The sequence below is a fragment of the Athene cunicularia genome, assembly GCF_003259725.1.
Source record: "Athene cunicularia isolate RWA chromosome 1 unlocalized genomic scaffold, athCun1 chr1_part1, whole genome shotgun sequence".
Classification (NCBI taxonomy): domain Eukaryota; kingdom Metazoa; phylum Chordata; class Aves; order Strigiformes; family Strigidae; genus Athene; species Athene cunicularia.
In genome coordinates, this window is record NW_020799091.1 from 126,805,757 (window position 1) to 126,831,923 (window position 26,167).

At 43.3% G+C, this 26,167-nt stretch overlaps 1 protein-coding gene across 1 annotated transcript in view; it reads left to right on the forward strand.

Moving 5' to 3' along the window:
• The window catches only part of CASR (calcium sensing receptor), a 50,548-nt gene that overhangs the window by 18,122 nt on the left and 6,259 nt on the right, over positions 1 to 26,167 (forward strand). The window contains exons 4-5 of the mRNA XM_026860823.1: positions 233 to 1,114; positions 22,471 to 22,701. Coding sequence (XP_026716624.1) covers positions 233 to 1,114; positions 22,471 to 22,701 — 1,113 coding nt within the window. The remainder of the gene's footprint in view (positions 1 to 232; positions 1,115 to 22,470; positions 22,702 to 26,167) is intronic.

Consider the following 26,167-nt stretch of genomic DNA (forward strand, 5'->3'; position numbering starts at 1 on the left):
GGTCCTGTATGTGTCTCGGTAAGGCAGTCACAGCTGCAAGAACATACAGACTCTCAGAGTGGATTATGTGCAACCACAGGCTAAGAGTACGTGACTGCTAGTGTGGTGCTCAGCTCTCTCTTCATCCCATCCAAGGTTACACAGGTTGACAGTGATGCTAGATGAATGTAGGCAATTTGATGCAGGCATTTCACTTCATGGTGTGTTTTGCTTGTTTACTGTGCTCTCACAGGTCAGCTATGCCTCATCCAGTCGACTCTTGAGCAACAAGAACCAGTTCAAGTCCTTCCTCCGCACAATCCCTAACGATGAACATCAGGCCACGGCAATGGCAGACATCATTGAGTACTTTCGCTGGAACTGGGTGGGAACAATTGCAGCTGACGATGACTATGGCCGGCCAGGGATTGAAAAGTTTCGGGAGGAGGCAGAGGAAAGAGATATCTGCATTGATTTTAGCGAGCTCATCTCCCAGTACTCGGACGAAGAGGAGATCCAGCAGGTGGTGGAGGTCATCCAGAACTCCACAGCAAGGGTGATTGTTGTTTTCTCCAGTGGCCCAGACCTGGAGCCTCTCATCAAAGAGATTGTCCGGCGAAACATCACCGGCAAGATCTGGCTGGCGAGTGAGGCCTGGGCCAGCTCTTCCCTGATAGCCATGCCGGAGTTCTTCCGTGTCATCGGCAGCACCATCGGGTTTGCACTGAAGGCAGGACAGATCCCAGGCTTTCGTGAGTTTCTGCAGAAGGTGCATCCCAAGAAGTCCACCAACAATGGCTTTGCCAAGGAGTTTTGGGAGGAGACGTTTAACTGCTATCTACCTGATGGATCCAAAAATTCTCCGGCTTCAACTTCCTTCCACAAGAGCCATGAAGAGGGACTGGGAGCTGGAAATGGAACGGCTGCCTTCCGACCTCAGTGCACAGGGGATGAGAACATCACCAGTGTGGAGACACCGTACATGGACTACACGCACTTGCGGATATCCTATAATGTGTATTTGGCAGTATATTCTATTGCCCATGCCTTGCAGGATATATACACCTGTACTCCTGGGAAAGGACTCTTCACTAACGGATCCTGTGCAGACATTAAGAAGGTTGAGGCATGGCAGGTAAGTCCTTCATTTGTGTGCCTGTGTAATATACTCTCAAAAAAAGACAAGCTGTCCTGGATGCCTTTTAGGGTGCCTTTCATAACCCTGGGTCTCAGACACAGCTCCTGGGATGTAGCACATCTCTGCATGTAAGTTAGGTGCACACTCCCACCCCACAGGGAATGTAAGGTAAGTTGTGTTAGGTTTGCCTGCAGTAAAAGGGGCTTAAATTTTCTTGCATTCACTACAGGCCAAAAGTGCACACACAGACAATTACCAGTCTAGCTGACGCAAGGTAACTTGATCATATATTGAGCCCTTACATAAACAAGAGGGCCTGGAGAGAGCACATAAACAAGGAAAACAGTTTTTAGAGTTCATTTTCTTTGGCAAGCTCTACATCTTTTGCAATCCCACAGCAATTTTCCATACAGGCTGTATTTTTTTCCCCACAGTTTTAAACTTATATACGATCAAATTAAAGCAGGTTGAGTAATGGAGGAAAATAACATGTGCTATCGGGAAAATAATAGATAGCTACTTTGATCTGGCAGGGATATTTCTGAACTGATAAAATTATACTAATGACTAAGTTACATTTACCCATTCATTCAAAGTGTTCCACCCACCGGCACATGGATGGTATTCTGGCATTTTGTCTTCTGATCCTTTATGAATACTCTATACCTTACCATATGCTTGACTGTGCTATCCAATGTGATATTCAGTATGTGGTTTTAATATCTACTGCATTCTTAAATAACAGAATTAGCTTGTGAGGCTACCAAATGAAGATATTGCTAATGTGTAGCAAATTCTGTTTGACCCATTCTGGTCATCACAGAAAACTGGTCCAAACATGCCTGAAATTGGAACACCATGAGTGAATATGAGGATCACATACCCATTTGCATGTGCAATTTCCTCTGCTTGGGATAGTCTAACCAAAATAAAGGCTAACCATGCCGCAAACTTTGAAGATGTTGTGTCAGCATTCACTTGTGGGAACTACAGTTTGGTTCCTCTCCAGTCTCAATCAACTCAAAACCATCAGTCAGACCAAAGTAAAAGGCTTTGTCTTGGCATTTGTGGGAAAGCTGCATTGCTCTAGGCACCTGATTCACCAAAGTCACTTTACTCAGAGTAGATGAGTACAGGCTTGACCCTGGTTCAGGGGAATCCTGCAATTGCTGGCTCTCTCTGAGGTTTCTGCCTTTCAAAGCTATTCTGCTTTTCAGGAGCATACTGGCAGAAGTGGGCAAGTCACAGACAAATTTAGTTTTCCCTGTGTTAGCAAAAAGTATCCAGAATAAACATATTTTTGATTTTTCCTTTATGCCTTGTCAACTTGGGAAGTAAAGCAGGATATTCACAGAATCATCTCAGTTGGAAAAGACCTTGAAGACCATCCAGTCCAACCATTAACCTCACACTGACCGTTCCCAACTCCACCAGATCCCTCAGCGCTGGGTCAACCCGACTCTTCAACCCCTCCAAGGATGGGGACTCCCCCCCTGCCCTGGGCAGCCCATTCCAACGCCCAACAACCCCTTCTGCAAAGAAATACTTCCTCAGAGCCAGTCTGACCCTGCCCTGGCGCAGCTTGAGGCCATTCCCTCTTTTTCTGTCACTTGTTACTTGGTTAAAGAGACTAATCCCCATCTCTTTGCACCCTCCTTTCACACCATTCACATCATAGCTAATAGTGTGGTGTCTGTTGAGGATTCCCCAACCGGGAAGAATGTTCTCTCATTCATGTATTGCTTGTCTGGCGCTGAAAAATGTCTGCATCAAAACGTAAAGCATCCTGCCAATCTAGGCTTTGGGGTATGCATACTTACCTTAAAGGAGGAAATCAGCATCAAGAAAGAGTATGTGGGGGATAACATGACTGGGCAGGAATAGTGGGTGCTTCAAAGGAACAGGTTATACTTGAAATGACCACCATTATGTGGTGTTGGCTGTCAAGCATATTTGATATTTGTGCATGTTTTCACTTCATTTAAAAATCAAACACATGAATAGCAAGTAAATGCCAAATTTGTGTGCACACCTACTTCATATCAGGCATTGCAGCCCATTACCCTCAGAAAGCTTTCCTGAGCCCTGGGAGTAATGAGTTCACCTCATAAACTTGCATCCTCCAGCATCCCCAGAGGGGTTTTCTGACAACTAGACAGAAGAAAATCTTCCCACTAAAGTCAATCACATTGGCAGTGGTACTTCTGCCAGTAGTCAGTGCCAGCTCCCTCTTCTCATGATCAGCTCAAGGGTTTCTTGAGCAACCTGTGAGAGCAAGGGCAGTGTTAGGAAGTCTCCATGCCTGAGACTGGAGGCAGCAGCTGCTAATAGTGTCTGCAATCACTGACCAGGTGGTGTGTGGGGCAGATAAGGCAAACCTGGTGAACTCATGGCTCCTTAGCCTGAGCTCCTGTCCAGAGCAGCCCTTGCCAGTGGGGTTGGTGGCTGAGGAGAATAAATACTGTGTTTCAGAATTTAATTATATACCATTTAATGGCATTATCTGATTAACACATATGAGTTGTCGTCTATTTGTTGTCTTCTAATTGTTAATTTTATGTACTTGTAATAGAAACCTTTTGGAGGAACTGTTTTACATCATTTGTGGAGGGTGCTTGTGTGGATCTGTATATAAAAATAACATTTTTAACTCAGTGGTTATTAGCTCATCTGAACTGGACACCCTAGCACAGCATTACTATGAGTTAGTTAAATTGAGTGCCATTCATCCTATAAAGAATTTACCATCTACAGCTTAGGAAGGCTCTAAGTATGCTTCAGCATGGAAAGCATGGGATTTTTCTGTGTCTCCCAAGCTGAAATATCAAAAATTAACAACCACCTTCTTTGGCCTGTCAGCTTGACTTTGGTGCCTGGGAAGCTGATGGAGCAGCTCATCCTGAGTGCCATCACACAACACCTGCAGGACACCCAGATGCTCAGGCCCAGTCATTGTGGGTTTATGAAAGGCAGGTCCTGCTTGACAAACCTGATCTCCTCCTATAACAGGGCAACCTGCTGATTGGATGAGGGAAAGGCTGTGGATGTTCTCTACCTTGACTTTAGTAAGGCCTTTGACACCATTTCCCACAGCATTCTCCTGGCAAAACTGGCTGATTGTGGCTTGGATGGGCACACGCTTTGCTGGGTAAAAAACTGTCTGGATGGCCGGGCCCAGAGAGTTGTGGTGAACAGAGTTAAATCCAGCTGGCGGCCGGTCACGAGTGGTGTCCCCCAGGGCTGGGTGTTGGGGCCACTCCTGTTTAACATCTTTATTGATGATCTAGATGAGGGGACCGAGTGCACCCTCAGTCAGTTTGCAGATGACACCCAGTTGGGTGGGAGTGTTGATCTGCTCGAGGGTAGGGAGGCTCTGCAGAGAGACCTGGGCAGGCTGGAGCCATGGGCTGAGGCCAACTGGGGGAGTTTCAATAAGGCCAAATGCCGGGGGCTGCCCTTGGGCCACAACAACCCCCAGCAGCGCTACAGGCTTGGGGAGGAGTGGCTGGAGAGCTGCCAGTCAGAGAGAGACCTGGGGGTGTGATTGACACCTGGCTGAACAGGAGCCAGCAGTGTGCCCAGGTGGCCAAGAAGGCCAATGGCATCCTGGCTTGTGTCAGCAATAGTGTAGCCAGCAGGGACAGGGAAGGGATCTGACCCCTGTATTCAGAACTGGTGAGGCTGCACCTTGATGAGTGGGTTCAGTTTTGGGCCCCTCACCCCAAAAAGGCCATTGAATGACTCGAGCGTGTCCAGAGAAGGGCAACAGAGCTGGTGCAGGGTCTGGAGCACAGGTCTGATGGGGAGCGGCTGAGGGAACTGGGGGGGTTTAGTCTGGAGAAGAGGAGGCTGAGGGGAGACCTCATGGCCCTCTACAGCTCCCTGAAAGGAGGGTGCAGAGAGGGGGGATGAGTCTCTTGAGCCAAAGAACAAGCACCAAGACAAGAGGGAATGGCTTCAAACTGCACCAGGGCAGGGTCAGACTGGCTCTCAGGAAGTATTTCTTTGCAGAAGGGGTTGTTGGGCGTTGGAATGGGCTGCCCAGGGCAGGGGGGGAGTCCCCATCCCCGGAGGGGTTGAAGAGTCGGGTTGACCCAGCGCTGAGGGATCTGGTGGAGTTGGGAACAGTCAGTGTGAGGTTAATGGTTGGACTGGATGGTCTTCAAGGTCTTTTCCAACCGAGATGATTCTGTGACTCTGTGATGTCTGTGCTGTCCGTATTCTGAGCATCGTATATGCATGCAGCTGCCATGTTTTAAGAACCTACCCTGCTACCAGGCAGAAGATAATCCAGGTGCACAGCTTTGCAAGATGCCTGCAAAAGAGCAGCTAGTATTCTCTGCATGTGCTGCTCTTTTATCCTGTACAATACTGATCAAAATCACACTCATTACTTATTTTTGCAGTGTTTTGTTCCAGTAACAAAGACATTCAGGGTAGTCCAGAACAAAATGTATAAGTAATTTCTGTCACATTTGGAAGAGGCAAAATTTTACACAATGCACTAAGGATTTAAGTGCATGACTGTAAATAGTACAACAGAAAGAATCCTCTTAAAGGACTCTGTCACCTCTGATTATCAGATGCCCATTCTCTTCTGATGGTGGGCTGTGACTTTTCGTTTTAGGAGAATGTATTGAGTAAGGCTAATTCTGCGTGTTGCTCTGGTTTATGGACTGACCCTCCCCCAAATGCAGGCTGTCCCATAAGCTACAGAATAGCAGTGGGGAGGTATGGCAAGAGGTGGGACATGGGCTCAGGACTCCTGTACTGATATTCCCTCTTTGTCAAAATTCCCCGCATCTTTGGCCTGTCTCTCCATAACCGCTCAGTCTGCTTTTGAGCCCATTTTTCTTAATATCTTCCTTGATAAGATTTTCAAGTTCCCTCATTTACTTGGTCTCTGCTCACGTGGCTATTCCCATGGTCACTTCTAACTGCAAGTCCATTTGTTCTTTTTTCAAATCCCTTCTGAGCAAAGATTTGTAACCCTTTGAGGCATTTACAAGAGCATCTCTGATGTCTCTCTCATTTCAAACACTGGGTGGTCCTGCAAAAAATAGGGGAAAAATGATAGGGGATATGTCCTTCAGAGCAAATACTTACTACTTCATATTCTTTCTGTGTGTGAAGAGGAAAAATCTGTCTTTTCTTCAGACAGAGTTCACTGTGTTTCTTTCTGCCCATTCATTTGGCTTCTTAATGATTGCTAAAAAGCAGCTGATGGACCTCTCTGTCTCACAGTAAAAGCATTGTGATTAAATGGGGAAGAGAGTTTCCTGGGGACTTGAGAAGGCAAAGGTGCGCAATCACAGTGTCATGGAGCAGAGCATCCTTAGGTGGACTGCCAGATGATTTGCAGGTTGTGGTTACAGTAGAGGCTGTGAACTTTGGCGGGTTCATGAGTGAAAAATGAGATAGCTCATCTAGGCACCGAGGGAAAGCATGCTGACAGGCTGAAAAATGTGCTGCCCTAATGATCAGCGGGTTAAAGACATGCTCATGTAAATTATTGTATGCCTAGAAATCTGATTGACCTCAGACTTGGTGAAAAGCTGCCATATGCTCTTCCACAAAATAAAAGCAAATACAAATTCACTTCACCTAGCAACACCTACAGTCTTTCATTACACCTGTGCACCTCCTAGCCAGCAGTTCCTTCCTCTGTGCTGGTGATACGCATTATGAAGAGGTAAAAATGGACTGGTGCCTTCTCCAGCTTTACTTTTAGGTATGTCTGGCTGACTGGAAATTGATTCTGCAAGGCTTTAAAGAAGTGAATGATGCCTTAGGTGACATACATCTCTCCAGACCTTTTAGCCTAATGTCTTATCTAATCAGTTTTGTGTCTGTTGAACTAGATAGGCCTGTTCAAACAGTGGTGCATGGTAAACAGCTGCTTTGTGGTATAGAGAATGAAACTGAATCAGAACAGGTATTAACTGAGAGTGGTGTGAAAATTACTCATTCTGGAAGAATTGAAATGAAGGCAGAGGAACCTGCTGAGTATCAGGCAACTGCAAAAGCTCACCTAGTCTGCATTACAAATGCAGTGGAGAATTTGTTATGAACAGAAAGCAAGCATTTCACCAGTGTGCCTTTGTTGTGGGAGACCAAATCGAGAGGCAGATGACTTGAGCCACACACAGAAATGTGCGGGTCAATAGAGCAAACACAGCTGTTTCCCCACAAGGGCAGTAACAGAAGATCGCTTATTCATCAGTTTGGAGATAACATCAGCTGAGAACATCACTTGTGAGCTCTTCCACTAAGCAGACAATAAATGCAGTATTATTTAGATGGGTCTGCAACTAAAATGAGAAAAACTTAACTGGACCTTACTAAAGGTGTGGTCCTGTAACATCACCAGTAGAACATGTGCAGGGAAACCACCGCCCCAACAGGGTTGCTAGAAGAAGGGTGAATGAACTACATGCAGCAAATACACAACCTCTACATCGTGAAGTAAGGAGTCATGGTTATTAATTACTTAGTAGAGAATGGCTAAGATTCTTCTGAATTGGGGTAGTACACACTGCATGATAACAAAAAAAAAAAAAAGCAGTGCTCCTGCCCACCCCCAAACGTGTTGAATTTTTCATAAAAGTAATTTTTAATACAGTCACTTACATGCTGCATTGCAACAAAAGCTGTATATGAAAAGAAGCATTTTCTAATATTTATGAAGCTCATTTGTACCTTTGTTGCTTGGGGAAAAGAAGCCAGCTTTGCAGCCTTATTGGACCTGGGAATTTTAGGGAAGGCTCCACGAGATGCTCATATAATGTCTCTGTCTGTAGTGACTTCAGATAATAATTATCCCTTCAATTACCAAGACATCGGTATCTTTTACTAAGACAGAGCATGTCTTTGTTACACAAAAGGAGGTTCTTCCAGGACTGACCTTGCCTGATGCTACTCACAAATGGGGCTGATGACAAAGGGCACCTTGAGAGCCCCTTGAAGACACTCAGAAAGTGAGGCAAGGAAACAAGTGGATTCATGGAATATTCAGTTTCATGTTATAATCATTCCTCTGACTTGGCTGATTTCCATTTATTGCAAGGTAGGGTTGAAGCTAACTTCAAAGACATGATAATCATAGAAAGTTTATTATTTATTTTCTTTCTGGGTGGTCAGCCATCTTCACAGACACTTTACTAACCAGCCACATAGTTTTATCCCCAGAGTGAACTTTCATGCACTATGAAGGACTGGTGTTGCTTCACACAGTGGATGAAGTTTCAAGGAAGGAGAACAAATTACTTTTATGGCATATAAAGGACCCTTTTGCCTTGTAGAAAAGAGTCATCTCCCCACTGGACCAGGAGCAGTAATTTGCTCAGAAAGAACTTCTACCTGTGTCTCTAGGAGGAATTATGTGAAGGTTATTTAGGAACTATAGAAATCAAAGCCTTGACATGAGACTTCTTGGCCAAGACATTGGTAAAGGAAATGGAAAAAACAGTTTTAAGCTAGTAGTCAAGTGGAACATGTGCCCAAATACAGTAACAGTGAATCCACTGGGACAGTTGACCATTGATGGAACCTATGACTGTGCTTGCAACAGATGCTAATTCTAAATGTCTGAAATGGTTGCATGAGTTCAGTCAAATCAGTGTGACTATAGGAAACTTTAGGACTTTTTTTTTTTTTTTTTAATGGATAGCGGTTCTTGAATAGATTATAAATAACCATTAAACTCAGGTTTGATGAATGACCATTGTTTTGTTAAAAGAAATGACACCAAGTATGCAGTATCAGCTGGTTCTCATTCTACCAGAGAGAGGCAGCTTACAAAAGTATTGAAGTAATTCATCCTATAGCTCCAAATAGGAAAGAATTTACAGTCAAAAGCTATGACTTCCTTCCGGCCTAGAGAAAGGTACAATTCTTCAAATCAGTGTCAGCAGTGTTCTGTGCATGATGCACTTTCAGACCTTGCTGGGACTTTGAAGAGACTGATCCATAAAGGGCTGTTAGAAGAAAGCGATGGCAAATCGGTGCAGAGAGATGCATATACAGAGTCATACTCTGCACAGTTGAGTATAGACAGCATTAAACAGAATGTCCCAGAAAAGACATTTCGATCAGATTTTGATTATGCAAGACCCTATATGTGAATTATGCTACTTGAAAACACTGAGCTTGTAGGATAACCATTGGCTTTAATAATTGAACATTTAATTATGTATTATTTAATATTAAATTTAGACTTAAATTAATAAAAAGAGCCCTATCTCAAGCTTTTAGATACTTCACCGTAACAGTTATTGTGCAGTATGGTGACCTCTCAAGAACATTAAATATCATTTACTCATTTAGAACTTCTGCCAATAGTTCCTTCACTGCTAGTACACACAGCACCCTGGGCCATTGTACCCCATGGATTTCTCCACATTATATTTGTTACAAATGAAAAACAAAGCAAATATGGCACTAAGCCTAGACTAGGTTGCCATGATGTTTCTTTTGTATCATGGCTGTAGGTAAAGACAGCAGCATACAGAGCCCAGTACAAAATACTATCTAACAGCACTGACAATTAGCTCTCACTCTACCTGTACCCCTGCCTTTGTCTGTCCAGAGACCATCTCTCTCCACAAAACCTTAATAGGAACCTAAGATGTGTTCAAATGGAGTCACTTTCCAAATGATTGTGCGGTTCTAAAGCCTTTGTATAATAAAGTATGTAAATTTATGCCACATTCAGGGAAGTAATCCTGATCCAGCTAAGGGATGCTTCCCATTGGAAGTATAGATATTTCACTTCAGAAGGGCTGTGCTTGCCAGCCACACTTGTATTTAGCAAGATTTATTTTCCCCAAAGACATGCTGTCTAGCGGACCTTTTTTATTAGTATGATCCATGTCAGGTCACATCTCTTGTCGCAGATCATGTAATTTCTAGTTGGGATTCAATTGACCTTTGGTTTCATTGGTCCTTACTTGGCCTTACTCTAATAGATTTAAAAGTCCACTCATCATTTTTCTCCATACGGTATTTATGCACATTGATCAAATTATTCCTCGTTCTTAACTCAATAATTTAAACAGAGTGGGTTTTCAGTCATAAGATATGTTTTCTGCTTTATTTCTGTATCTTTCCCATTTACTCATCCTTCTGTTTGGCATATATTCAGTATTGCTTTAACAGCCTCAGCACAGCCAGATAATGAAAAAAATTCCACATTTACATACTCTTATTACTTCCTCATTTAGACGTGCACAAGTTACATTAGCCTTCCTTGCCACAGCGTGCAATGGAAAGGTCATGTTAAGCTGCCAGTAATACTTTGCAGGATGTGGTACCCTTTCTGTGCCTGTGGCTTGAATTTCTTGCCTTGATGTGTAAGTCTGAATTTAACTGTATTAAATACAGATGTTTGAGAGCAATCTGAGGGAAATGCTTTGTCCTGGTTATTATTTACCATTGCCGTATTCCATGCATTTTCTGCAAATTTTCCCAGCAGCACTTTTGTATTTTCTGCCAGAGTATTGATGAACATATTGGTTAACAGTGAGTGGTTTACCGAGGTTGGAGGAATTCCCATAAACTGATCATCTGTTTCTGTTGGTATCTGTTTTTACAAATCTGTTGGGCAATGCTTGGTCCATGAATGGATGCTTTATGTCACATGTAAAGCTCAGATATTTCACTTTTGAAGGCACGTGCTTGTCAACCAAACTTGGATTTAATAAGATCTGTATTCCTTGAAGCCTTACTGACTGGCAGCTATTATGTTTCTGTCCTATAATTTTGTATTAATTGATCTTCAACCCAAAATTCTGTTTTCCCATTGTTTTTCCTTGGATTGTTGTCAGGCTAACCAGCCTTTGGTTCCAGAGGACATCCCTTTGCCTTTTACATTGTTGCCTTTGCTTGGCAGCTGTTGCAGCCATCAGAGGCAGACTCTGGAGCAGCCACTGAAATACAAGTCTCTGTAAGAGGGTTTAGCTTTGATTCATGCCCTACACAGACTGACATGGAGGGGAACTTCACGCACACTGCTGGGAGTGCATTACACGTGCATAGGTACCAGAAGGGTGGATTGGAATTGCTGTGGAATAATATCAGATAGTGTATTGACTTTTTCATTCAAAGCCAGTGGCATTTGTATGCATGTATCATAAACCTACTGTATTAGAGCTCTTTTCATTGCTTGTGGAGTGCTGTGATGAACTGTCTGGTTCTGCCAGCCTTTTAGATGCAATTTAAATTGCTTGGGCTGTTCTCTAATCTCTTTTTAAGGACCTTCTACCTCTGTTAATGTCACATTATGGCTCCAAAACAATTGCCCTTGGGATAAGAATGTCCGGGCTTTTTTTGTGATAGCAATAGCAATAACATATCATTCATTTAGCTCTCCTGCTCCTCCTTAACTTTCTCTTTAGCTTTTCACCCTCTTTAGCTATCTCTTACAGCCTTATGTTATGAGGATCTGGCATACATGACACCTTCCAATTTTAATATGTTCAAGAAATTTCTTAATATATTGCCCGGTGATATTTTCTTCTTTGTTCTCCAGTTTTTTTAATGTTCTACTTTCCATTAATATACTACCTGTGTTTCACAGCCTTGTTTGAATGGCTGTTGGATTAATGCTTTTAGAGCACACCATAATAAATACCATGATTTGAGCTTTATTTATATGATGAGGATAGCAACTTATCATTACCCCTTAATTAATGAGCTTTTATTTTAACGAACAGAGCTAAAATTTCTGAATTGATAATGGGTTTATCATGCATGCAGTACAATCATTCAGTCCCTTCCTCTAGCTCGTCCATGGATTTTCTCCATTCTGTTGGGTACAGAGACTTCCATCATCACTGGTCTATACTTGTGCATCACTGGGGGAGACACTAGTCAGAAGCCTGCTTGATTTTGTATAGCATTATATTCCACATCTAGGGATACTCCACAAGACATTATTTTTCATTTTGCTACCATGATTTTCATCCTGATTACAAGAAACTGCATTAATGCTCACAGTATTTGTAAGGAGGGGAGAGATGCTGCCACCCCAGCCATTTTTCTCCAGAAGAAATCTACTGCAGTCAGTAGATCAGATTAAGTCTGTTTGGGATGGCACTGAATTGGGACCGAGGATACTCCACATGTCTTAACTCCTGAAGTTACTTGTAGGAAGGATTCTTCTGGTCTCTAGGGAACTAATAGTAAAATACTCTGGGCCATGCAAAAGCTGTACCGTCATACAGCTGGATCTTCATTTAAAACAGAAAAAGGAGAAAATATTAGAGGAAAAAACTCTTTAGTCATCTTTCTTCTCCCCTGGAGTTAGTCACACTCACTAATAGCATTTAATTGAAGTGACACCATCCAAACAAGCATTCTGACAGACTCAAAATTAAGTGTTTCCCCTTTTCCCATTAAAAAAAGTAATTACAATTAAAAATGAAACTGTGACTTGAAGTTCACATTTTTATGTCTGACTTTAAAAACCATATTTGCACTGAATTTCAGTTGACTGGCTTTCACGTGATGTTTTCCTATGTAAATCTTTGGTTTCAGAAAATCCTGTAGTTGAGATGTATGCAGAGGATGTTCCCACTGTTTATTTCCTCATGTATCATGTGGATCCAGTCAAGGCCAAGCACATGAAAACTTTCTTGCTTTATTTTCCAGTCATGTCACACTTAGCAAAATCATTATCCTTTATCATAGCATGTTTAAGTGATGTGCTGTTAGCTTTGCATTAAGGGTTGACCCAGTGCTGAGGGATCTGGTGGAGTTGGGAACGGTCAGGGTGAGGTTAATGGTTGAACTGGAGGATCTTCAAGGTCTCCTTCAACCAAGATGATTCTGTGATTCTGTAAGAAGTATAAGCTCAGGACTTGCATTCTATAGACACTTAGAACAGCAGGTGTGCACATGGCCAGCAGGAGTTTTGGAGGACCTTCAGGAAATGAAATATCCTGGTCCCATCCTTACTGTGTCCTGTGACTTCCTAACTGATAGTTAAATCAGTCTGGAAAACCAGCCATGCAATGCAAAATGCTGTAAGATCATTTCTTGATTCCTCTGGGAGCCTCTGTGACTCAGCAGACAGGTCTTTCTGAAGCATTTTAGACCCAGTTTTGTAATGGCATTTAGGCAGCTGATTTTCTAAATTGTCAGTTAGACCCAACTTATGCAGGCTGTTGCAAAATCCACTAGGCTTGAGGTTTTGAGTTCTTTCTGGACATCCTTATAAACATGGTACTGTAGTAAATCTGACTCTAAATCAGATTAGTCCCATTTTATATCAAATCCCATTTTGAAATGCATGCCTTTGCCATTTTTGGTTTAAGTGACTTGCTCTCACTATTGTAGCAACTATTACTTTGTTACTTCTGTCACCTTTCACTGTCAAGAAAGCGTCAAAGCTGCTGCAGTTTTGAATGTTTTGCAGTGTCCCTTGGTCTCTGGCTAGAAAGCCACATGAGCTAACCCCTGGAGCCTGGTTACAGGCAGTCCAGCCAGTCCTTGTTGTAGGAAACTCATCAGTTTCCAAGCAGACTGAGCACTCAGCATAGCATGAGACAAAGGAAGCCCCAAGCGTCTTCCACTGAGCAGTAAGTGAGGTGTTTCCAATACAGTCCATCTGAGTTCCACCCTCTCCCAATTCCTGCAAATTTCTGTTGGAGAACCTGCTTCTCTCTGACAGAGAAAAAGCAAAATGTATGCCTGGATGCCCACGTCAGCACTTGAGCAGAGGGCACTGGTCAATGGAAGAGGGCAAGAGAACCATCTCTCCACTGCCTGGAGATCTCCTGTCCACAATGGAAGCAGAACCAAACCAATTGCCGGTTAAAATATGCCAGTCAGCAAGCACATCTTGTCATGGCAGCTTGATGTCCTGTACTTCTCTGGAGACCTGAATAAAGACAGTCAGCTTTGCAGGGAAGGGGGTCTCTGCTTCTGTGAGAATGTCACCTCCTTCCCACAGATCGCTACATGTGTTGTAAACAGTTAAATAATCCTGCAGTTCTGCTTCTTTTCAAATGGAAGTCAGAATGACTGTCTAAGAACTATCATCACCACCTCTGGACCTCTCTAATCTTCCTTTTATTCTTCTTTTCTGATCAAGTGACTAGAACTAACTGCATTTTCCAGGGGAAACTGTACTATCGATATACGCATTGGCATCGTATTTTCAATATCATTTTCTTTCTTACTTTCATATCCTAATATTTTGTTTGCTCTTTCAACTGTGTAATGCACAGAGTGTTTTGACTAAGCTGCCTACTATAATGAATGGGTCTTTGTCTTGAGTGGTTAGTTCATTTAGTTTCCAATAAAGCTTATGAATAGCTTAAATTATTACTTCTAACATATGGCACACTGTATTTGTCATATGCATTTAGCCTTCAGTTGTGCTGTCCATTGACCTACCTTGCTTTATGAGGATGTGTCGGATGTGTCCTGGTTCAGCTAGGATAGGGTTAAGTTTCCCCAGTAGAGAGAGAGGGGGAAGGGATCTCCAGGCGGGTTATTCATACCATGCTGATGTCAGGTCCACACACGGGAGCGCAGGAACTTTTTTTCCTTTGTAGCTTTGGGTCGCGGGGAGCACGGGGCTTGTTCCATAACCATTTGTGGTATTTCTCTGTATATCTTTTGTCTTGCTTACTGTTATTGCTGTTTATTGTTGTTATCATTGCTACAGTTGTTGTTCAGATTGTTTATCACACTGTTGTATTAAATTTCTTCTTATTTTAACCCGGGGTTTGTGCCTCACTTCCAGCCCGACCGGCTGAGGGACAACGGCAACATGGTCTCCGGTCCTGGCAGGGCTTAAACCACAACACGATGTCATTCAGCTCTTATCAAAACGTGACAACTTTGAATGTTGTTGTGTTATTCTCAGCCTTTCTACAGGCCTTCTTTAATCTTGAACTAACTCTTTCATCCTGTTTTTCAAGTCACTGGCAGATCTAGCATTTCACCAGAGCTGGGATGTTCACCCCACATTGCCAGAATTCCTTTGCAGTACTGTCACTGAATCTCTGGCTGACTTTCAAGTCTTTCTCTCTTCAGCTCTTTGACACAGGGTTTATCTCCTTTTGTTCATCTGCACTGTTACCAACCTGACAGTTTTGGTCCTGGAGTAAAGCCCAGCCCTTGTACAGTAGGTGACAACTAGTCTTTGTTATTTTAGCATAAAGTGCCCAGTATCCCAACTACAGGCCAGGCACTCCTTGGGCACAGTGCTGGACATGTGCAACAGAAAGATATGCCGTTTTTTGGTGAGGTGTTTACAGTGAGATTCCCAGCTCTGTTCCTGGGTCCCTTTCAACTTCTCCACCTGGGTTACCCTTATAGTGATAAATAGTATTAACAGTTGCTTCTTCAGAGCAGAAAACCAATAGAAACCAGGCATCTTAGGTGGAATGTGGTGTACAGTAATGAATCACATCCTCCACTGGCTGAAGAACTCTGTTCTGAATGGCCTTCAGAAAAAGATGAGATTGAGGGTGTTGGCATATCCTGCCATGTTGTTTTTTAAAAAAACATCAGCACTACATGTTGCCCTCATTGGTGTATAATGGGCAGCAGGAAAGCAGGAAAGATTATAGAGGGAGAGTTCAGCTCCTGCCAGCAAGAAGAATGCTGTGGGCAGAAGACGGTGCAATTCATCTTTCCCCACCTCAGGCTTCTGGAAACAGGTATTAGTGACTCAAGGGGCTAGTGGCTTCCTGCCTGCTCAGGTCCTTCATGTCTGAACGGGTTGATACTGTGATGATGGCCTTTGGGAAGGCCTAAGAGTTGGCCCTACATAAAAAACAGGCAGAACAAGATAATCTAAAGTAGAGAATGCAGCAGGAATTAAAAATTGATATAGACAGTACAAATTAGAGCTTTACTAGCATGTAAATAAAGATTGACACATAGACAGATGGAAACGAAAGGGAGACAGAAAAATAAAACCCAGTTGCTTCAGGGAACATTTCTCTAAAAGTATTTGACAAATGGCTCATTCGGAACTAGCATGGGTATATTTCCTTGTGATATTGACCACTAGCAGAAACCAAATCATGTATGCCATGACCACTGAGCTAATGTGATAGCTGAGCTCTCAAGTTCTTGTGCCTAGTACAGCATTATAAAAGTATCTTCTCTAGGTTCTTTATTAGGAGTCTGAAACAAGAGGGGAGAATGGGCCCTCAGCAATTCAGAATGAAAGAACTTGTCATCTTCAGTACAGCTGCCAGCTTTTCATCTTCACATTGAGCCATGAAGTGAAATTGTTTGCTGCTTTCACAATGGACACCCTACCAAAGCAAAGATGAAAACATTTGGTAGCTATCAATCCAAAACTGTTTTACAGGTCTAGAATACAGCTAGGTAGAGAGAAATTAAAACTCTGTGTGGGCAAATGTATGTTAACTGTCAAGAGGATTCCTTCCTTGTAATTGTGTGTTAGGAGTGGGAATTGTTTGTCTTTTATGAGACAGACACCTATAATGTGCCCAGGCTCACTTCCCTTGCAGGACCATTTGACCTAGTGAGGAAACATGCTGGAAAGAAACTGCAGAAGGAAGCCAAGGATATTAAACCCTTGCTGGTATATAGAGACTAGTTAAGGACCTGTCTCAGCTGAGACAGAGTAAATGACAACTCATAGCAGATCTGAACACTGATGTTTATTTAAGAATTAACAAGACTGGAGATTTTAACCTGCTTGGTATCTCACACACTCAACTTGATTTCCCCACACCATTACATTCACTAGTTCTCATCTTCCCTTCACAGCTGGGACATTGTGGGTGGCCGGTCAAGGTGGAAGTTGTCAGCTCATCCTGTGCAGCTCCTCACAGTTACCAGTCTTGAGTGTTACTGGCCAAGGTCATGGGTCATCCCCCAACATTTGTCTCCACAAGTCTCCATCATCTCCAGGATCTTTACCCACTTCCAGTGTTTTTCATCCAGACATGATCTTCACCTTCTTTCCAGCCCTGAGCCCTAGGTTTTGGTTGAGATCAGCCTTCTAACTGGTGGTTCTATCTCACATCTTGCTACTAATTGGAGGATTCAAGACATGCCACTTTGTTTAGTCCAGCTGCTGTCAAAATGTACAACTAGTACATACTGCTTGCAGCTAGCCTGTGCTCCAGAGTACAGAAGTTCAGCTTTGGACATTCAGACACACAGAGTTATCTGCTGCCTGACAGTGTTTATAATTTAAGTGGGTTTTTTGCCTGCCACCAGCCCTAATACTAGTGACACAAAGTAAGTGTCTGCTGCAGATCAAGGTGGAGAAAGGCTAAGGAAGTTGGCAAGACAAAACACAGTATTAAGTGGTGTTTATTAAAAGTGAGACAGCATCCTTCAAATCGCTGAGTTATGTCCAGTAAATAAAATTGGAAGGATCATAAACTCTGGCAGGTTAAATGTAAAAATAAAATAAGGCAGGCCGAAAAACAGAATGAGGAACAGGCTGTAAATGTGTTAAAAGCTCATAAATTCTTTTTTAAACACTTCAGAAGTAGGACTGTCTGTTGAGCCATAGGTTATCACTGCAAAAGACAAGGTAAGGCCATGGCAGAAGAAAAGTGTGCTCTTTATGGGCAAACTTGAGAAGGTTACTGAGTTTATTTATTAATGCGGGACCTGTAGAGGATCTGTTTAATTGGAGTGACTGTAGAAGAAGCTATAAGGAGCAAAAGAGCAAAACAAACCTTAATACCTCAGTGCAAGTGAATCATGTTTACCTGAGAGCTCTGCCAGAGCTCACAGATGAAGTAGCTGAAGTGCTGGCTATGGTGACCAACCACTTACTTGAAACAGCCTTAGGCCCTGAGGGCTAGAAAGCTGAAAGATGTGACATCAATTTTCTAAAAGGGTTCTGGAGGAGACCCAAGGAACTAGCAGAGCCTGACTGAGCCCTTTATTAGAAAATGTAGAAAAAAAAAAAAAAAAAAAAAAAAAAAAGGAGACGAAAAGTGAATATTCCAAGGAGAAGTCACCATGACTTTCGTAAAGAGAAGCCCTACCTCACAAACCTCCTGAAGTTCTTTGAAGGCTTTGGGATGTATATGGATAAGGGAGCTCCTGTTCATAGAGTATGCTCCAGCTTCTAAAAGGCTTCTGATAGTCTGTCACCAAATTCAGTACTCACATGGATGAACAGTTGGTTGAAAGATAGTCAGCAGAGTGTAAAAATAAATGGTGAGTTCTGACTAATCACAGATGAGATCTTCAAGCTTCAGCAGGTCCTTGGGTGGACTCCTCAGCTCTGATTGAGTAGTAGTCAAAGAAGCAAATGCACTGTCAAGAATAGTCACACTGGAAAAGGGACGGAGAGCTAAACAGATTTCCCTAGGACCACTTCATTAACCCTTGGTGCACTTCAGTATCGTGTGCAGGTCTCAGAACTGATGAAGGAAACCAGGAAAGTTTGGAGAAGGGTCAATGGAACAGCTTCTGTACAAGAAGCAGCAAAGTCAGGGGAAAGAGGTGGCTGAAGAGAGATCTGACAAAGGTTGTAAAATCCTGAGAGGCATGGAAAAGGTGACTTGCAAATGACAGTTGTCTTTTTCAACATAAGCATGAAGGTCATCAAAAGAGATTAGTAGCTGCTCTGTTCCAACAGGCAAGAAGAGCTGCCTTTTACATAAAATGTAGATCTCCTTCCTGTAGGAGGCTGTCGATGTGAAAAGTTCACACAGGTGCACAACACAAATGTGCAACGTCATGGAAGAAAAATCCACCGCAGGTTATCAGGTACAAAGACCTTTGGCCCAGGAAGTCATTGAGCTGCAAAATATGTGAGAGTATTTTAGGGAAGTATCATGTCCCCTTCTCTTTTGTAGGCATTTGCTGTTGGCCACAGGTCCTGGGGAGATGAGCTGCCAGTCTGACCTAATACACCTGTATTTATGTTATGGTTTTATGATCCTTATGTAAAAGTGGAAACCACATGACCCTGAATTTCTAGCCTGGATAAAGCATGGGAATGGCTGGGAATGGCCTTACCTGAAATAATGGAAGGGTGAGCCAGAGGGCAGCTTGCAAGTCCATTCTGATGTTTTAATTAAAAGGCATTGCAACATGGAGCCTGTGACAGAGGGAGAAAATAGGAAACATTACAGAAAGAAACATCTGAAGACAACAACTTGCACAATTCTCTCCCTGCGGGCTTCCACCAGCTGCTGACAGTGTTTTCAAGCCGCGAGGTCAACACTTCTTTTATAAACTCTTAGTTCCAGGGTATGATACATGCACCCCTGACACATGGTCTTTTAAGTCTTTGCGGATTGAGTCCTGGGTATTTATGTTTCTATCTTTAGTTACAAAACACAGTGACACATTTTAAACTGTAAAGCCTTTAGCTAATCATTGATAGACAGGTGCCTATAAAAAGTTCTGTAGTTGTTCAGAGTCTACAACTCCCTCTTTTAAAGTTTAGTGCTTATATATTCCTTGGATGTTTAAACCATATTTTCATCCTATAGAGAGCAGAACTTGTGTAATATAGAGATATTATCCTGGGATTTTCTTACTGTCTAAAACAGGACCATGTCCTAGCAGCTGTTCAGTTACCATTTCACAAGCTGCCCCTTAGAAAACGAAGGCCAACTTTGGTGTTTACTGGAAAGAGAAAACAAGTTTTGATACTCATGTTGGTCCTGTTGCCCCTCCATTTAGGATTTTAAATGGGGCATTTGTCTTTTCTGCATGAACTGATACACGTGGGCTCTCCCGCTCCTCAGCTATGGCTGCATAATTGAAGCTGCTATTCTGTGCCTGGGGAAAGACAATATTATGTGCAGATGAGTGCTTTTATATGAACATTTACACACCAGCTAGAGAGATCAGCTCATACATGAAATGGTTTATAACCTGAATACTCAGGTGTAGTGTGTGCGTGCAAGACCAAAGGAAACATGCTGCTAAACTAATCCTGCAAAACCCCACCAGTAGCCAGGGGTATATATCACTTTCTAAGAAGCCTGATGTCAGGAGGTAAGGCAAAGGAACAGACTAATTGAATGTTATGAAATTTAAAAAAAAAAAAAAAAAAAAGCATCCAGGGAATCCAGAATTTTCTCCACCTTTCATCTCGCTGACCGTAAGACCAGACAGCCTCCTGCTACTGCAGCTGGCCATGAGAGGCAGGACTTGAACTGAAGAATCTTCAATATGGCTCTTGCAGGATTGTCCCCTAATGTGTGTAGTAACTGTAATCAAAAGAAGTGCAAGGTCTGCACCTCCTGTCAACGCAGTCAACCCAGCTGTGATACCCAGCCAGGATATCCTGGTGTCACTCAGCAGAGTGCTACAGTGCTGCATGAGAGTGCAATACTGAGTGTGAGTGAGGAGAAACGTGGCATTCAGCTCAACATAACAACTCAGATCTGATCTGGACATCAAAGCTGTGGTAGGTGCTAGAGCTTGCAGAGGAATGCAGGTTCCATGCCTGGGACCTGCACTGCTGACAGACAAGGTTCCTGCTAACACGTCCAGGATTGCAGCCCCACTGCGGATGAGGCCAAAGTGAGTCGATGCAGTACAGACATCACCGTGGATCTGCAGGCCCTATGTCACCTGTTCTGACCTCAGAGCTGCCTGTGCTCTGATCTCGCTGCTCCCTGATGGTGCTGGGCAAGTAGCATCTTCCTGGGTGCCCCTCAGAGATGAGGAGGAGGAGAGGGAAGCATTCTCCTCTTTTCTTCCCTACAGCAGGCAATGCCCCAGCTCTCCACAGCAAAGGGCCAGAGCAGAACACCGTATTTTGCCATGTCCAAAGGGTGAGGTCTTCCAGGGTCAGGGTCTTCAGTGAGATCATTTCAGCTGCACACCTTATGGGGGAGCTGATCTACAGAGGAGGGCCAGCAGGAATGAGAAAGAGAAAAAAGTCTTATCTCCACCATCTCAGCCATTATTCAGATGTACTTCCATCAGTATCGCACAAAGCTGAAAAGGTATTGCCAGCCATATCCTCATAGTGCTATTATGATTTTTCCAGACAATCTTAGGCTGCCATTGGTATAGGCAGCGAGAGGAGGGTATCTCTGTAGCTCTGGGGATTTTAGCTTGAGATAGGAGGATCCCAAAAGGAAACAGATTAAAATGAGACAATTTAGCAAAACTGACAAGAATTAATGAAGTTATTCTGCTCCTCTGTCCCTGTGTTTCCCTGGTGAAAAGGCTTCATCAAAACAATACTGTCTGTTCTATGTCTATGGGGTGAGGAAGGAAGGTTCTGCCTGCCCAGGCAAATTGATTTCATTTTGATTTTTCTTACATTTTGCTATCCACAACTGCATGTTTGGGCACTCACAGGTGGGAGAGAGAGGACTGGGCTTCCATTCTGTCACAGGTGCTAGAACCAAAGCAGCAACTACACCACAGTGGTCGAGGGTCACCTGACAGCCAGGTGCCCTCAGAGTCACCTCAGCTTTCCACAGATCAGTTCTACAGAGAAACTAATGAAGACCATCCATTATATGGGGAAAAAAATCTGAGAAGTGCATAAACCAGCAACTAACTTTTGAAGAAAAACACGATGTGGATGAATCGCATCACAGTTGCCAGTGCAAGCTTTCTTTCATGCTGAAGTTTCTTTGGTCTACCTGTCAGTCTATCTAGATTGTGAATTTTGCAACTGCAGTTGTCCCTGGGATTAACAGCTCTTGTCCACAGCATATGATAGTTTAAGGCATAAGGTGAAAATCACAGGAGTCAACATGTGGGGACAGGCTGAATGTGATTACTTGAAACTACGTGACCAGAAGACAGGCACCAAAAAAACCTGGTGTGAGTTCTCCAGGCCTGCCATGTGGCGGATGACCTTGATTTCTTGTTTTTTACTGAAGTCATTGGGCTTGGGGTTTTCAATCAAAAGTCAAGTTTCAATTGTTTCTCAATCATTCCTATTCCTGAGTGATTGATCCTTCAGAGATGAGCAATGCCAAGTGAGAATGTTTATGCAGAGCGGTTGCAATAGCAGGGTGAGAGGGATGCATGCGTGACTGAAACACTTTAGTGGATGCTGCCACTTCTGTGCCCCTGAAGAAGAGCTATACAGGCTTGCAGAGGTGGCTCAGAGGGACTGAAGATGAATGCCAAATGGCTGATCGGGTAGCAACTGGTAAACATTACAGATGGGTGCTGACCACCCTGAAGACCATGATACCTTGTGCTGTCTACAAGGTTTGTACAGGCTCTGTGTGTGTGATGACTATGAGCGAAAGCCTGATACTGTTGTGATTACCTGATTTTTAAGAGCTTAAGGACTGTAGTAAAGTGATTATTTCCAGTTCTATCCCCACAGATGTGTGTTGTGGTAGGATTTTGACAGGCAGGCATTCACAGTCTCTCTCTTTCTCTCTCTCTCTCTCTAGGTTCTCAAGCACCTGCGACACTTAAATTTCACCAATAACATGGGGGAGCAAGTGGATTTTGATGAGTTTGGGGACCTGGTAGGGAATTACTCAATAATCAATTGGCATCTCTCTCCGGAGGATGGCTCAGTCGTCTTTGAAGAAGTTGGGCACTACAACGTTTATGCCAAGAAAGGGGAGAGGCTCTTTATCAATGAAAACAAGATCCTGTGGAGTGGATTCTCTAAGGAGGTAAGTGCTTACGTCCTGACAGCAACATTTCCCAAGTTTCCACAAGCTCAAATTTGAACTAACCATGCACCCTCTTTGTATTATGGCTCCATGTCTCATTAAAACATCCATTAATCTTATTGTGTACATGGTCTCTTCCATAGTCTTTCACACCCTCATTCATGCACTTCTGGAAATAACAGACAGCTGCTTCTCCCCTCCATCCCCTTGATGAGCCCAGGTATTAATGGTTTAAATAACACCTTTTTTCTGACCCATGCACATAGCTTGGAATTTTGCAATGCTGTTTGCACAAGGATGAGAAATTCATTACCCAAGTCTGATTATTGACTAACTCACAATTTCCTGAGCTCAGTAGTTTCTTCGCTGAGAACAGTGATCTCTTCCACTCCCACTGTCTCTGTATCAAGAAGTGTCTCTTCCTGCTCCTAGTTAAATTCTCATCTCTTTCTGCTGGCTTTACCTTCCAAGTCCCAGAGTCACCCTTGCCTTGTAAACCAAACAGAACAAGCCCTGTCAATCTGCCCAGGTTAACTTGGACATGGTGCCCAAGTAGTGGAGGTGCCAGTGCTTGCTACCTTTTTATAATCTACCAGAAGGTGCCTGTGCAGTCTCAAAAGTGCATGATGTAGCCACTGACTTCAGTCAGGCCTAATTCCTTTTCCACTTTCTTGTATATATTAGATCTTTTCAGCACAGCTGTACCATCACTAGAAGCCAGGGCTGTGTCTCCCACAGTCTGATGGGAACATGGTGCAGAGATCTCTGGATAAGAGCCGGGTGAACTGCTGTCATAGCCGGTAGCAGCCCACTCCAAACCAGACACCCCAGCTCCCAGTGGGGATACTGAGCAGGCATCTGTGTTGTGGCCTGGGAGGTGACAGGGAGTGTTAGCTTAGAAATATCACTACCAGGCCCTGCTGCAATGTTTAGACATGTTAAATGAGCACCTGATCAATGAACAAGGCAATTCACTTCCAGGTGATTATTCATGTTGACCGGCAGATCAGGTAACTGCTTCAGCAGTAGCTACACTACCTAATATATTTACATTATCATTTAAGCCTTACCTTTACTCCAGATACTCTGGGTTCACTTATGGTTTAAATCCAGAGCTTTCTGAAGGAGGTATGGATCAGGAAGAGCATGTTACCACAGAAATACTGACCTCAGGCTTTTCTAAGCCCAGCTGGAGTCTCTGAGCACAAACTACAAGTGGAATTAAAAAGACCTGATATTCTAACCCCTCCTTCTGATCATTGCAAATGCTACTGGCACCTTTTCCAACAGTTAGGATTTTATTGTTTTTTACTTAAATGGAGTAATTGTGTTCTCTTGGTCTAAATCCCTCCAACAGTTCAATATTTATCTTCATTCTCTGTCTTAAACTGCTAAAAATGTGACTGGATGTTTCTGAGCATCATGCCAGGGCATGTAAATTGTGTGCCAGTAGCGGGGTTTGTGATCTCTTTGTCTGCTTCAGCCTTTTTTTCAGTTTATAGAGTTTGAATTTCTTCCAGATAAAAGAGAGTAGCCAATACTTCACTCATCGAAGCCTTCTGTGCTTCTGTCATCCTCAAAAAAAGATTAAATGCAGTTAATTTTAACACAGGAACTTCAGTACTGGCCAAACTTTCAAAAGAACAAGTTAAAGCGTAGGTAAGATGGATAGATTCATTTTGGCAGAACTTGATGAAATTCCCCACAGAATACTTAGAAGGCAGCCAAAGCAATCTCAAAAGTACTAGTAATTCATCTCTGAGAAATGTGGGGGTTGGGTGATGTCTCAAAGGATTAGAGGGTAATCGTAATACCTGTTTTTAAAAGCAGATACAGGAGAGCCATGGGAATTACCAACAATTGCGCTGAGCTTCAGTAACCTGAAAGATTTGATAAAAAAATATTATTAAACAGTTTATAAACATTTAGAGGATAATGAACTGATAAGAAAAAGCCCACATGGATTTGTCAGGATGAAATCATGACAAACCAATATAATTTTCCTCCTTGGAAGCTCAATCAGCTTAGCAGATAGTGGGGAAACCGCTCATGGCTTCAGTCAGGCCTTTGATTCAGTCTGTTCAAAATCATCAGTGGCAGCCTAGGAAAAGACAGTCTAGACTGATGAACTTCTCTCGGTGGGTGCACTACCTGCTGAAAGACTGTCCCGAGGAATAGGTATTAACAGCTCACTGTCTTAATAGCAAAAGGTAGTAACAATAAAGAATGTTTCCAGTGGGGAGCTGCAGGGATTTGCCCTGGATATGTGTCTGTCCAATTAATTATGCAATCCTGATTAACAGCTTAGAAACACTATGCTGCTATACTTCAGAGCGAAAGGCAGCGGCAAGCACTGTCAGCTGCAGGTGAATACCCAAGCCACAAAACGGGCATCTCTGCATAGGCGCTGCCGCAACCAAGGCCTTGCTCACCCTGTGGCTGAGGTCAGTGCCTGCATGCAGGCAAAAAACTACCCCTGGGACTCACTGCCTGAGTGCATCCACACAGGAGGTTCCTGGAGATCAAGCAGCACTTGTGCAAACTAGCAGCAAACTTCCAAAAAGGTGAATGGAGGTTTCCAACCAGAGCAGCTCTTAAGTATGTACAGCTCATGGTACTTTGCTGGCAGTGGAAAATGTGGGTTTCACTCCCCTGAGCTGAGAAAGCCATGTTCTCTATCAGCTCTCTTTCCTTAATTTAGTTGGGAAAAGGTGAGTTCAACCTCAAGTTATGTTTCTGTGTCAAAAAGGGCCAGGCTTCCACTTACTGTGCTGAACTCCTTGCCTCCAGTGTGCGTTTGGCATGTGGTGAGCATGCCCGTGCAACCATTTGCTGTCAGGACAGGAGCATGCCCAGGTGGGCTCACAGACAGCAAAATGTGTAGCCAGCAGGTGACACAGCTCAACATCTGCATCAGCAGGAGTCTGGAAGCCTTCAGATCTGCACGTAGCTGCAGATTTGCATCTTTAGATGCTTAATGATCTGAAAAAAGGGCCTTTCTTTCATATGAAAACTCCTCTTGCTTAGTTAATTTACCTTTTTTGTGTCTGGGTTTGGTTTTGGTTTCTGGGAGAGGGTTTTCAAGAGAACAGGAGGAAGTGGGTTCCAAGAAACTGTTTTAAATCCCATAAATCGTTAGCAGTCAATGCACAATATATGGAATTGGGGATCAGCAGTCGGAGCCCACCATCTCCAAGTGTGACTCAAATTCCTGTCAGTAGAGATTGGCTTTTAACCATCTAATGACTGTTTTCCAGTATGTGTATCATGGGTCACATACCAGTTCACAGTGCCCACAACGCAGTAGAGATGATGAAGATCTGCTGATCTTCCCTACCATCCCTTGATGTGTTCTTGCAAAACAAATATCACTACAGTGGGTTGGGGAAGGACTATTGTGCAAAATGTGTCCGGTGGAGGGAAGAGGTGAGCCTAATCAAGCAATAAGAGTCTTGGAGGAAACCCA